The 14,525-nt window shown below is 49.7% G+C and overlaps 1 protein-coding gene across 5 annotated transcripts in view; it reads left to right on the top strand.

The window, feature by feature from the left end:
* Window positions 1–14,525, top strand: part of CUX1 (cut like homeobox 1) — a 320,905-nt gene that overhangs the window by 228,161 nt on the left and 78,219 nt on the right. For all 5 annotated transcript variants that reach the window (XM_037506894.2, XM_037506893.2, XM_037506891.2 and 2 more), the window contains exons 9-10: window positions 5,195–5,243; window positions 13,707–13,811. In XM_037506894.2, coding sequence (XP_037362791.1) covers window positions 5,195–5,243; window positions 13,707–13,811 — 154 coding nt within the window. The remainder of the gene's footprint in view (window positions 1–5,194; window positions 5,244–13,706; window positions 13,812–14,525) is intronic.

Genomic DNA, 14,525 nt, shown 5'->3' with positions numbered 1-14,525 from the left:
GGCCTGAGTGTAGGTTGTCATGAAAGTGACTCCCCACCTTCCTCACAAGTGGCACCCCCAGACACAGCCCGTGGGCCAAGGAGGAGGGTTCGCTTTATTAAACATACCAGCACATTTGTTTGTTTTTAAAGCAGGGAGAATTAATCTTTAGATATTTCTTCTTTTGATGCCAAAGAACTTTACAATCTAGTATTGAGACTATTGGCTTTTGACTTGGATCCAAGAAGATACATTGATCTTTGAAGGCCGCCCTGCCGTTTTTCCAACCGCCTTGTAGATGTACTTTGCTTTAACAGCTCCTATGTTGCTGTGATTGTTTGGGTACTGAAATATGTACCAGCCTTGCCCTGGTGCCATCCCTTACCACTCTGGAGGCTAGAGTGGAAGTAAATACAGATTTTCTAGCATGGATATAATTTCCCTTCCATCGACCTTGACCGTGTCCTTTTAAGTTCCTCATAAAAATTGTGTGCTAGCCCAGAGAAAACCCTGAAATGATCTGTAGGGAACTGATTGAATGAACTACATATTCTAGGCCAAGCTGAAATTATCTGCTATTTGAAGTCGAAGCTGAGCATAATGCAGTGCAGGTTAATAGATCAGTGAAAGCTGTTTTGTCAGCTCGTAAAAAGGTGAGAGAACTAAATTTTTATAATAAATAGTTTTGCTGAGCAAACAATATGTGCAGTTATTATGGACTTTGGAAAATAAATGATTTTAGACTAATGTCAGGCTCCTGATCCTGATGTGGCAGTCAAGCCTTCAGAATAAAAAGAATGAAAAACCTTTGGGATATTGTTGACACTTAACACGGTGAAAGCACATGCGATTTAATTCATTACTGCATTTTTCAGATAACATTTATAGTTGTACTATGAACCTCTGGGCATTGTCATATTACTTATTGAGGGCAGTTTGTCTGGGAGGATTAATTTTGTTTTGGAGGGTGGGGCAAGGTGGAGGCAGCAATTCGGAGACAGTAGATTGTACAGACGCTGAGGCAGGTGTGTCCTGTGAGGACACCAGCATGAACTGTTGGACAGTTGAGGGCCGCCATCTTGTCCTGGTCTGCAGATGCCAATGGCCACACTTCACAGCTTCCAAAGCCCTGATCACATTATGCAACTGACTAGTTATATTTGCTTTGACCTTTTACAAAGAATGCCCCTTGGAAAAAACTAATCACCAGCCTCCAGACCTTTAAAATAACAGTCTGAATTTTCCTCGCCCACCACCCCTGTTCCTTCCATTGTCTCCTCTGTGGCTTCTGGCTGTTCTGTGAGCTGGCACCACAGCCCCCTGGGCTACTGTCCTCGGGATACCAGCATTGACTAGCCCTGCTCCTTCATAGCGTTATATTGGAAAGCTTTGAAAATATGAGAGTTGCTCTGTAAAGAGAGGTTAGTATAATTGTTGCTGCCACGTTCGGTATTTTGATCCATTTACCAGTTGCTTCATCACCAAAGTTAAGCTGGAAAACTTAAAACTCATTTCCAGGAGTTGCCTCAGACTGCCAAGAAGGCATCATCCTATTTCAGTGTGACTAAGTTTTTATAAGTGACTTGAAATCTTTTAGAGACGATGCGTTTTAGGCTTAGTGATGAACACCCAGACCACTCGCTGACTAAGAAGAAGGCCAGAGAGGTTCTGCATTTCCTCTCCAGCCTACCCAGGTCCCCTGAATCTGGGAGGATCTGGGGGCCACTTCCCACCCCCATCCCACCCCTGAGGGTCCTAGCCTTGCCAACCTGCTCTCCAGGTGAAACCAGGCAGGCCCCTGGGAACCTCTCTCTTCTCCAGCCCTGGCATGAGCGAGTCTCAAACCTGTACTGGGGCCCTGGCTCTGGCAGTGACCAGGCCAGGAATGAGGAGGGGCTGACCACAGGCAAGGTCACCAGGCAACCATACCTCCACTCTTCATCTTGAGACCCCCAGCATCGGGTAGATGCACCCAGGGAGACTCTCACCCCCTGCCTCTTCTCCCCAAGAGTTAAAGGTAAAGCTCTGGCTAAGGATTTTCCTGGTGGAGGGCAGGTATGACTGAGGAATCTGTGGGCTTGGTGTTACCTCCTTTCCTTCCTTCCTTCATTCAGTAAAAGTGCACTGAACACCTGCCTTCTTCTTAAATTCGTCCTGAAAGACACACAGGGGACCTTCCTTTCTGTCCACTGCCTGGATGAGTAGGTGGTACCTCTGGGAAATAACCAGGCCCCAGACTCCTCTGGAAGATGAACCCCAAACTCAACAGTGTAAGTAACCTGAGGCAAGACAGGTGGGCCCCCCTGTACCGGGTGAACAGGAGAAGTCCACTCCTGCAAAAATAAGGGAAAATATTAGCAACATGAAGCACAAGCAAGGAATAATTTTAAAACAAAGTGGAAATAACAGGTATGAAAAATAGAATTACTAAATTCAGGAGAAAAGAGAAGTGATAGGATGGGAGCAGCTACATTAGAACAAATGGAAGACCCATCCAGAGACAGCAAGAAAGGTTAAAGAAATGACACATGTAAAAAAAAAAGGTTGCCTGGTGCAGAAGACAGAAGTAGATGTGCCACCAACCTCCAAATAAGAGGAGCTGGAATGAGCAGGAGAAATATTTGAATGACAAAGAGAAACAATCCAGAGTTAAAGAAAATGAAAATCTCACAGAGGACCCAGCAGGAGAGATCAGGAAAAGCAGGGGCTCTGTCCCCGCAGCCCAGGCCCCTCCCCAGCGGCTGCCAGCTTCTGCGGCTTCTCTCCCCGCTGCTGAGGAGAGCTGCTAGATGGGCTCACCTGTCGCCCTCGGCCTGGCAGCGTATGCAGGACCGGGTCCATATCTGTGTGTGCCGTCCCCTCAGGTGCTGCTGGTCCCCGCCCTGCCCTAGCGCCAGGAAACTTGGGGGGTTGGGCGTTCAGGAACAAGTGAGTAAATGAAAGTGGCCGGTAGGCAGGGAACGTCACCGATGTGTCTGGACTATGCAAAAATGTGATGAAGACCGTTTGATTAACATTCAAAACTGTACTTAAAAGTTGTGATTTGCCTTAAGAGAAGTTTAACTTTTTGTTTCATCTTGTACCGGTGAGGTTTACACTTCATCAGCCGGCTGTCAAGACGGCAGCTTCCTGCACTGACTGTCGCGTTTCAGACCCTTTACACTTTCCTTTGTATTTTCACCCTTTGTAGTTATTAGACTCTCTCTTGTGTGGCACAGCAGTTTCCCTGTGACATCTCGGAGGTTTCCATTTGAGATGATGCGCTGAGACGTGTCGTCATTTGAGCCACCTGGCGCAGCCCCTTGCACCCCGCTCATCCCTGCAGAGCCCGGTGTGGGGACTGGTTCCACAGAGACACTGCCTTCTTCACCAAGTTGTCCTAAAAATAGCCTCATTTAACTAGGCCATTTTTATGAGTTCTTTCAGACTATTCTCAGTCCAATCTGAAAGCAGAGTACTGTTTCAAACAGACATAATGAGCGCTGAACCCGATCACAGGCATCTGTTACCCCGTCCAGGCTGCCGGGAGCTGATAGATTGCCTCACATCAGTGTGTGGGGGGAAGGCTGGAAAAGCCTTGGGGCCAGAAGGATCACAGGATGCAGCAAACAGCAAAAATTGACCAGTCAAGGCCTAAATACAGTTTGCCCAACTCTTAGTATTAAGGGTGGGTGGTGGGACCAGAGAAGCAGGTTTCAGGGGGCAGAAGAAACCTCTCCTCTCAGGCCAATCGGTGGTGGGACAGACTGGCCTCCAACTGGTCGCCAAGTCCCATGCGAACACCAGGGATGAGGGTGCCACCCAACGTTTGCAAGCTCCAGTGTGTGGGGACATCAGAAGCCATCTCCAGTCTGTAACCTGGGGGCAGGGGCTGTGCTATTCCCTGAGAGGGAGCCACTGGGTGGATTTGGGGAAGGGATTTAGGGAAGCAGCTGACCTAGAAATGAGGTTCCCAGGAGTGGGGGGCAGCCAGGCAGTTAGCACAACAGAGGCTATTCAGGTGTCTGCAGGTGGTCAAGATGTTGGAACTCGGGGCTGGGGGGTGGGGTCAGGGATGAGCCCAGGCAGGAGCCTCAGTGTAGGACCAAGTGTGTGCCTGGGGGGGTGGGGTCTGAGTTCTATGGCTGCAGAGAGAGCTCAGGTCCACGTGGAGTGTAGAGGCAGGGGACCCCAAAGGAGAGGACTCTGAATTCAGCCAGCATCGGTGGCTATGGCATCTCACTCCATCTTGCTTGGGTTGTAGCCAGTCTCAGCCTTGGCCTCCTGACAGGCCATCATCGGGACAAGTCTTGCCTGGACACACTGTTCTAACCCACCACAGACTTTCAGAATTGACCCTGCCCTTCTCAATAGGACTCTAAGCATCACCCCCAACCCCACCCTTGCCATGATGCCATATGTTGGAAACATATGCCTTCAGTCCCATGTCCCTTAACTATGTTTTGGTGAACAATAGACCCCATATACACAGTGGAGTCCCTGTCTGTAGCTTAGGTGTGTAACAAGCTGTACCATCTAGATTTGTGTGATTTATACTGCATGCACACATACTTACACTCTGCGATATGCACACAACAATGTAATCATGTAATGACTTGTTAATGTATCCCCATCCTTAAGTGACACATGACTGTATTCAAGGAAGTGCTTTCAAAAAAGAAGAGACACACCCGGAAACTCCCTATGTATGAGCAGACAGGGTAATGCTATGAACTCTGCTGGTTTACAGAACGGACTGCAAGTCCCCCAACCTACATTCCCAATCAACTCCCCACTTCCTTCCACTTTCTCATGGTTTGCTCAGTTCTGGCAAACTTCTACTCATCCTTCAAAACCCAGTTTACACATTACCTCCTCTGAAGTCTTCCCAGACTTCCTTCCTTAAGAAGAATTCATCTCTCCCTCCTCTTTTTCTAGGTTCCTCTCTTCAGAGATCTACTCCATCTTTTGACAGAGACACACTGTATATTATCTTCTTATAGTTCTCTCCCTGACAAGACTGGGAGGCCCTCAGGGCAGGCCAGGTCCCCCTCCCTAGCACAAGCAACTCCTCCTGATGGGCAGTGGCATCCCATCACAGGTCTGGATGGCCCCCTGCCCCACACTGGGGGTGGTACCTGGCCTGTGTGACTATGGTCATTCTGCTGAGAACCGTGGTCACCCCCGAGCCTGCCTCACTACTGACTAACGTGCTCTTTCCCTCTCACCTTCCTAGGGCCGACGAAATTGAAATGATCATGACGGACCTTGAAAGAGCAAACCAGGTAGGCTTCAAGCACAAACCCTCACTAGCAGAGCCATTTCTATTGTCCTGGCTGATGCTTCTCTCTAAGGTAGAAGGCCAGTTGCTCTTGTATATCTTAACATAGAACTGTCAGCATTATGCTTTTTGTGATGTGATGAGAAATACAGGAAAAGTCCCCGGTATTATTTCCTTGGCAAAGTCTTTGATGTGGTCCCAGCATCCCAGGCAACCATGCTGAACATCTACCGCAAAGGGGCACATCTTTGTCTTCTTCTTAATCCACCTGAAATATCTGTCTCTGTTTCCAAGCACCCATTATGCCATAGAGTTTATGCCATGGAGTTACACTACAGAGAAGTCCTTCTGATGGGTTGAAGCCACTCAGTCTGGAGAGCCCTGCCCACTGCCAGCCTCTCTTCGCAGATACTTAGTTGTCATCTAACAGCAGCCTGGCGCAAAGTATCTAGCACAAAATAGACACCTAAATACTCAGCTGCCTGGGATATTCAGTCATGCTGCAGAGACCTGCCTTCCCCAAGGACTCTGCAGAACAGTAGAACATTCTGCTTTTACTGTTGGTGCTGCTACTGTAAAAAGAAAGGGTCTCCCCCTTTATTTTATTTGAGAGGAGAAGCAACCACAGCTATGATGTTTTTCTTTGCCCGCAGACGGCCACACTGTGGCCTCTCCCCGTCAGTTTTACAGCTGGGCAGCCACAGGCACAGGAAAACTTGGCGGTTCACGTGGGGGAGGGGAGGGGAGAGGCAGGTCAGCACAAACCCTGTGGGATGAAAATCCTTCTGGGCTCTGTGGTCTCTGCTTGGCACCCAGAAGAGTTCTACAAGACACCTGCCCCCTGGCTGGTGTTGCTTACCCAGACCATGGCAGATGTGTAGGGAAGAGTGTCTTTGTCCATTCCTGGGCCAATGAAAACATCCTGACGTCTGGTTGAAATATGAAAGTCAGTTTATGCATGGGAATGGTCATGGGGCGTGTGGGTTTCTTTTTTCTTTAAAGAAAACTTTGTGGGTTCAGGCTCAGATTCACCACTAAAGATCCTGGACCTGGTGCCCAGAAGGCACTCCACGTTCCATGGCGACACATGGAATGAGTCACTCAGTCAGCATCTTGTGGCATTAGTTATCCTAGTACTAGTAGGAAGAGCTGGCGGTCCCTCAGCTTATCTTGTGCCCTTTTCTGCTCTGAGCACTTTACAAGAACCAAGTCACTAAAGCTCAGTGCTTCTAAGGTGTGCATCTTACAGTTGAGGAAACTGAGGCCAGTGGCCAGTGAATCTCAGAGCCAGGACCAGAGCCTGTTTGCTTCATCACCACAATTGGAAGTGAGGCCTCACTTTGCCTTTCTTTCAAACCATCTCATTTCCCAAATGCTCCATCCACACAGCCTGCTGCAAAGCACTGTTGCTGCTTCCCTGCCAGACGTGCCTAAGCTTAAATGAATCACTCTTGCCCCTTTTTGTTTCCTCAGCACAGTTCACCTCTGTGGAGGCCTTAACTCAGAGTAGTCACTGAACCTTCTCTGTCCCTGGTTGCCAGTTATACTTCTCGAATTTCTACCCACCCATTCTTGGGCACCCCCCTTCTCCCCATTTGATGGCACTTGGGGCAAGCTCTGGTTTGTCAAACAGATGAGCTGGGAGTATCAAATGCACCACCAAGGCATTCCAGGTGCTGCAGAAGTTGAACAGACGATGCACTTCCTGGCAGGCTAGAGTCTGTTTAGATGGATCTCGGTCTTTCTGTAGAAAAGAGGCACCTCTAAAGCGACATTTGGCCTGGCTCTGTGGCCTTGGACGTGTCTTGAAGCATCTGCCTTTCCTTAAAAAAAATAAAATAAAAGATGAACTCTGAGGGTATTATGCTAAAGGAAATAAACCAGTCACAAAAAGACAAATACCATATGATCGTCCTCTCTAAGGTCTCCAGAGAAGTCAGATTCATGGAAACAAAGTAGACTGGTGGGTGCCAGTGCTGGGGACAGGGGGTCTGGGAGCTGTTGATTAATTGATCCAGGGTTTCTATTTAGCAAGGTAAAAAGTTCTGGATAGCCCAATATTGGGAACTTCTTTTGACCAGTCAAGGCCTAAATACTGAACTATACTCAAAACTACTGAACTATACTCACTACTGAACTATACTCAAAAGTGGATAAGGTGGTGACTTTTATATGTATTTACCATAATTAATTTATATTCTTAAACAAAAGAAAGGGAGAGAGGAGATGACTTCTTTGCAAAATTGTTTTGAGCATGAGAGGTAAAATGCCTGGGCAAGATGTAGGTGCTGGTAATGTCGATTCTGTAGATGCTAAAGCAGCACAGATTTGGTGGGAGAATTAGAAAGTCCTGCCCTAGGAAACACCAGCATGGTGGGGTAGGGAGAGGTATCGAGCCTACTGTGGCTGCCAGAAGAACTTAATGCCACCCCCCCCCCAGCTGTGTGTTAATAGAAGGAGTTTCTAGAATGAAGAAGGTGGTCACTGCACCAGCCCAGGGAACATCATTCATCCTGGAAACCACACTGAGGGAAACAGGTTCCCGAGTCCCAACAGAGCCCACTCCACAAGCAGGGTCACGGAAAGGACCCTGGCAGGAAAGAGGCCAGGAGGTTTGGGGATATTCCTGATCTTTGGGGAGCAGGGAGAAAGACCAAGGAACCTGAAAGTGGGCAGCAGAGGGATCTCAGGAACTTAGGGTGTAACAGATCAAAAAGGGAAGGCTTTGGCTGGGGCCGTCATAATGTCTGTCCTTGAAGCTCTCCATAGCAGGCAGGATAAGGGATCCAGCTTCTCTGAGAGACACCAAAGGACCCATGGCTGAGTGTAGAGACTGTTTGGGAGAAAACTTCCTCCCAAAGTTGAAACACTGGCGCAGTTCTGGCCCCGCAGAGGTGCCCCCAAAGGAGAGCGCCCCCTGTCAGGAGAGCTGTGCAGGCAGATGCAGGCAGCCCTCCCTGGAGAGAAGTGGGGCACAGGTAGAGTAACAGAAAGACACTGAACTGCATGACTTATGGGGCAGTGGGGCACCCCAACACTGAGAAGTCTCCCAGGTGTGAGGGCAGCTTTCCGGGCATGGGGTGTGGGGGGCCCACTGAAGTATGGAATATAGACAACTTTGGGGGTGTGCCTCGAATGTCAGCCTCCCCTGCCAGGAGGACTTCCTCCTGAGGACAGTGGGGAATAGAATCGCAGGCCAGCACGAAAAGTCATGTTTAAGTTCTAGAAGGGTCACTGGTACTAAATGCTGAGGAATTGATGGGAATGGAAAGACCGGAAGCCAGGAGAGCTGTAAGCAGCTGTTGTGATAGACCAGGGCAAAGATGACTCGGACCTCAAATGAGGGGTCCCGGGGGAGACGTGGGAGGCAGGCGGGGTGGGCGGAGGGGCGTGGAGAGCTGCGCACCGGTGCAGGCGCAGCCAGACATCTGGTTCAGCCGACTTTCCCATCAGGGGAAATCCCCAGGAGGAGCAATTTACTTGTTCATTGGCATATAACATTATTTTTGCTCGAGGTTTATAGTCAAAGTGTTCTGCTGAGACCGGCAGCTCTGTTTTAGCGCTAAAGCATTCCCGTTTCTAGTGGAAGGGCAGTCCTCGGCTGTCAGTAAGGTCTGGGCCTCATTTACATCTGTTTGTTACTTCAAGGTTCTTGTGTTAATGCTCACTGTCTTACTTAGTGACAGTAAATGGTCAGAACTTTTGAAAGTTTGTGGTAATTAAGAAGCCGCAACTCCGTTCTCTACAACCACAGGGAACACTGTCCAGGGACTGGGTAATTTGGTCAGTGTCTCTGTGCGCCTTCCCCACCCCTACTTCCAGAGCAGCCCTGCCCTGGCTGCCCGTGCAGGTACCGCCTGGGGTGGGGATACAAGTGAGCTGCCCTTCTCCTGCTAACCTGCCTAATTTTTCTGGAGGAGATGGCCCAGACCCTTAGGTTGAGGTCTTGTTGGAAATCATAATTTAACCTCACCACTGAGAGAGGCTAAGGGCAGAGAAAAATGCAATAAGCAAAAAGAACTCACAGAGGTGTGACTTTTTCTTTAGCCAAGAGTTCTGTGTTCCGATGGGGGTGAGGGTTGGGGGGAACAAGCAGTTTGGAATCCTAGATCTCCTGTTTGTCACCCTTGTGGCCTTGAACACGTCCCACTCCCAGAGCCCACTTCCCTGTTTAAAGAATGAGGGTGACAAGTCAGTGGGAGAGGACCCATCACTGGGCCCCTCATTCATTCAAGAAGTGTTTCTCAGCACCTGCTAGAGCAGGCCCTCATGGGTGCTGAGAAAGTGCTGGTGCTACTGGCCAAGTCTAGGGGCCCCTTTCCACTGGGCCAGCCTTGTGTGTGCCTCTGGCTACTCCTCGGCTGCTGGGAATGTGGGTATCACATGTAATAAATTCGGTTGCCAGTCCAGGTCAGGTGTGGAGAGCCCCCCTGGACTCCATGGAAGCCTCTGTGGCAGGAGCATGTAGGGAAAGTGCCTCTGGCTTTCCTGACATCACTAGCAGCTGGCGCTGGTGTGGCTCGAGTTTTCAGCCTGGCCAACCTGAGAAATCTAAATCAAAATGCGTCAAGTCACCCACAAACACAGGCAGTGATTATAACAGGGGACTTCAGTCACCAGCGCGGGCCAGCTGGTCACGTGATGAGAGGTATTGGTCCTCAGTCTGATGTAGACTTGTCCCGCCTCCCTCCTGCAAAATCCCTGCTGGCACCTTGATCAGTGAGACCATTGCCAACTCATGACTTCCAGAACTGTAAGATGAGTTTAGTGTAGCTTTAATCCACTAGACTTGTGGGTTTGTTTCTGCAGCCTCAGGGGAGTAATCCCTGGAGGGCCTGCATGCCAACAGGCTCATCTTCCTAGCGGGGGCCCACCCTTGACGATAGGGTGGTCCCACCGTGGGCCTACCTGGGCACATCCCTCTGCCAGCACCCTCGGCTGCTCTCCCTCTGGAGGGACTTTCTTGTGTCCTCAATCCCTGAACCTGGGTTTTCATCGCCATGCTTACAGAGGAAACGACACAACTTGGCCAGGAGGGTCAGGAGACTGAATCAGAGCCTCCCTCCCCTGCTTAAACCAGGGACTCCAAATGGATAAATAGGGAGAAAGCCTGTCCTCCAGGGAGATGTGGACATTTCCTCATGTCTCAACCTTGATTCCTGGGGGAAAGAAAGCACGCCACCCTGAGCATTCCTTACCACCTTTCCACACGGGCCTGGAGCCCAGGTTTCTTGCTAGCCTGTGGCTGGCCTCACTGGCACTCCCCCTCACTGGTCTGTCTTTGCCTCCTTTGCCTGCCCCAAACCCTGTGCTTCTCCACATTTGATCAAAGTTCTCAGACCTTAAGGTCTGGAGTCAGCTGTCAGCACTGTGGGCCCCTCAGGTCGGGGGCTAGGGAAGGCCTGCCTGGACCTCTGCTTATGGGGCTTTCCCTAGATGAGGTTCCACCCGGGCCCAAGATGCGAAACTCACCTGTGACTGTTGGGCGCCCATTGTCACCTGGGTCGGAAGAGACTATTTGCATGCTTGACGCTAAGATTTAAATTTTTTTAATTTTTCTTCATTTCACATGAGGACAGAATAACAACCACCTGAGGCAACACATGCAGTTCCTTAATAATAATTTACTGACACCTGTCACCTGGGCACTGTTAGGCACTTGGCTCATGTCATCTCGTTGGTCCTCAGTCGTCCAGCCAGGCGGCTGTTTGTCTTTGTGGTCAGGATTAACAACCAGAGCCCAACAATGCCTCTTTCATTCACGGCCCTCCTTTCCTTCCCGCATTTACTCTCACTTCTCCAAAGAGTATGGAAAATAAGCAACAGCCAGCTTGAGAAAGCCCTCAGGAGAGTGACTCTGGCTTGGCAGGGCTGTTCTCCTCTCAGGGCTGCTGGACTGGCCCCCTGACCCTGTCTGCAGGCTCTGCTGCTGCAGGGACGGGGAGAAGGGGGAAGCCCGTCAGTGGAAACAGGGACTTGAGTACTTCTGGAGTTCCAGATCAGAAACCAGTGCCAGAGCTTTCCACCTCTGTCACTGATTCCGGATCTAGAAACACAACTTCATCGGATTGGGCTGTGGCTGCAGGAAGATGGGAGACCCTGGAAACAAGTGGGATGGCAGCCCTGACCCGACACAGCATCCCCTGTCTGCCCCCGCTGCCAGCACTGTGGCTAAATTTACAACTGCGGAAACTAATGCATCCCAGCTGTATGCCGGCAGCTAGTGCCCCAGCCTCCTTCCGCTGCGCTCAGGCCTGTTTTTATTTTGAACTGTTCTGCTTTGTGCACGTTTAACTGCACAGACCACCTCACCTTGTTCTGCTTTGTTTTTGATGTACTCAGAGTATAAATCCTAAACAGTCAAAAGGTTGCACTGAAGTAACCAAGCGTGACAAAAGGCTGCGGCCCACTGGGCCCAGAGTAACTCTGCACATGACTGGCAAACAGAATCAAGTGCAGACGCCCTGGAGAACTATGCAAACCCTGGATGAAACGGTCAACACCTAGACCCCCTGTTCTGTGAGCCTCAGCCTTTGATGAGATGGGCTTGGCCCCAAATGACCAGATGTTCCCAAGGTCCTATGGTGACCCACCCACGCTCTGCTGCTTCCAGAATCCTCAGAGCTGGTGTTACCAGCCGGGCCATGCAGTGGCCTTGTTGGCTGCTGCTAGAACAGCTTCTCCACTAAGCTAAGAAATAGTTTCCTTTGTCAGAGAGACTAGGATTATGTCAAAATACACCTTGTTTCTGGCAGAGTCTTGGAGATTTTATGCCCAGGCATTTAACTGACTAGAAAGAGAGAAGAGCGACTTTTCAGTTGTGACAATGCAATTATCTGACAAAGCTGGGGTGGCGCATCTGGAAATAAACGGAGGGAACTATTCTTCTCTGCAGAGACTTTCCTGCAACATATCCGTCGGTCACCCCACCACCTTCACCACGCCGGTTACTTGCCCCCTTCCTCATGGACTGTTGTCGGTTCTGTTTGGAGCAGAAAGGGTGGGGGGTGGCTGCTTGGGCACAGACAGGCCTGGCCAGATGCTGTGTGAATTGAATTGAGTACAATTCCAACAGCTCCTGGAGAAGCAGGCCACCAGTGCCATCCTGATCCAAAGTGACCACTGTCAGAAACATCCTGGTGTCCGTGCAGAGCTGGTAGAGTCACAGAACGCGGTCGCCACTGCAGAGCCTCTCGAGGCTGCCAGACCCTCTCCTCAGACAGCGGGACTGATCAGCAAGACCTGGGGCAGACCTACGCCCTTTTCTCTTTTTCAGTTCTCAGCAATGAGAAGACACTTGCTGTCAGGCCACAAAATAAGAAAGCACGAAACAGCCTTGCTCAGCTAGGCTTTTCTCGTTAATCTTTTCTATTAGTGGAATGTAAGTCTGAGGGAAGAGTAGGCACATTGCTTCCCACCTGCTTGCCCACCATCGGCTCATAGTGTCCCCTGTCTTAGAGTTTCATCTCGATCACAATTGTTAAAGCAGGACAAGCCCATTGATAAAACGCATCTCAATGAGCTCCCTGCACTTTCGAGTATATTACGCCTCTCAGGGTTCCCCCCTGAGAAGGAGGCTGTATTCCCATTTTAGAGATGGGGAGGTGGAGGCTTTGTGAGCTTAGGTAATCTGCCCTGGTTCCTCTGCTCTCAGATGCCCAATCCCTGCCCCCTCTGGTCCTCAGGGCTGTCTCAGGTGGGGACAATATGTGTTCTCATGTCCAGCGGGTTCCATTTGCTCTCCATTTGCTCTCCCATGGCACTGGATTCCTTGTCTGGGAGTGGAAGCCTCACGGTTTCTCCTCAGCCTCCCTTCTGAGTCGACTTTGTTCCTCCTCATGCCCCTGTGCCTGGCCACCCTGTGCTCCGACCCCAGATCGGCCCGGTTGCCTGGAAATGCCAGCGTCAGCATTAGAAAACTTTGTCAGGTGAAGGGTTAAATACGCTGGAATAAGCCTGGCCCTCACAAAAGAAGTGGCATTTACACCCTGTACATTTATGGAAATACTTGCTGAAGGAAAACAACCACAACATTGTGCATGTTTGGAGGAAGAGAATGGCCAAAGTGTCTTTAATTCACTGTTTACCCGTGAGAATTACTCCCAGGAGTAATCCTGCAATAAAATCTTCTTGGTCTATGAGAATAGAAAGAAATTGAATCAAAAGACTCTATTTCCACTTGTATTTATTCAGTCTGGGAAATTCAGTGGGCCGGAGCATTAGTATCAGCAGGGGATTCCTTGCTCCTAGCGTTAAATTACTGTCATAATCGCTCAATTATTTCTTCCTTGTACTGTTTAAAATAAAAATCCATCACATTCTATGTTTTTTTCCAGCATTTATTAGGTTGAGTGTTTAGGAAAATCAATTATAGTCAGTCAGGCATGAATTGATGAATGTTCTTGTAATAATTGTCAGTTGTTAAACTGAATGTACTTTCTCTTTTCGCCCTTTTCATTTCCTTCAGAGGGCAGAGGTGGCTCAGAGAGAGGCGGAGACCTTAAGGGAGCAGCTCTCATCAGCCAACCACTCTCTCCAGCTGGCCTCGCAGATCCAGAAGGCGCCGGACGTGGTGGGTAGCCCAGCCCTGTGGGGACGCTGTCCGCCTCGTGTCTGTACCTCTGTGGTACAGCTGCATTCTTATTTTCCTTTTTAGCCTTCCTTTTTGGGATAATATTTTAAGCAGTTATCCTGTTTTAAACTGTTGTCTTGTGGGGGAGGACCGTTTGTAACCATTTGGAAATGGAACTTGTTGCAGTCAAAGGAAGAGCTTTGCTGATGAGGCATCGGGGTTCCTGGTGGTCGTCACTGAGGGTCTTCCCGCCAGGCCAGTGGGGTAGGGACTGCTGGTGGGTGGAGGGTGGAAACCTGAATTACACAGGAAAACTGCAGATTTGGTCTTCTCCTGAATGCGTCCTTCCAGAGTAAGAAACAGTTCTTGACGAGCTAACAGGGTCTGTGTTTGGATAGCTAGACCCTCACTGAAGCGCCACCATCACTCCTTTGCCTCTTGACTCTTCTAAGCTTAATAAAACATGCTCTCATTTGCAACTTTCCCAGCTTGATTGAGGCAATTTTGAGCCATGGTTCTCCAAGCTCTATTCTTCGGTGCTGTGCAGCGTAGTTAAGTCCCGGACGTCGGAGCCATCATGCCGGGTTCAGATCCCAGCTCAGCCGGGTGACTCAGACAAGAGGCTTCAACCTGCTGAGTCTCAGTTTCATCATCTGTGGGATGGGTTTTCACAATGGTTTTGGAAAAGCACGTAAAGCACGTAGAGCAGGGGCA

This window comes from Talpa occidentalis, unplaced genomic scaffold (genome assembly GCF_014898055.3).
Source record: "Talpa occidentalis isolate TD23 unplaced genomic scaffold, MPIMG_talOcc4v2.1 talOcc4.12, whole genome shotgun sequence".
Classification (NCBI taxonomy): domain Eukaryota; kingdom Metazoa; phylum Chordata; class Mammalia; order Eulipotyphla; family Talpidae; genus Talpa; species Talpa occidentalis.
Note: the sequence above shows the minus strand (reverse complement) of the source record. Positions and strands in the feature narration are given on the sequence as shown.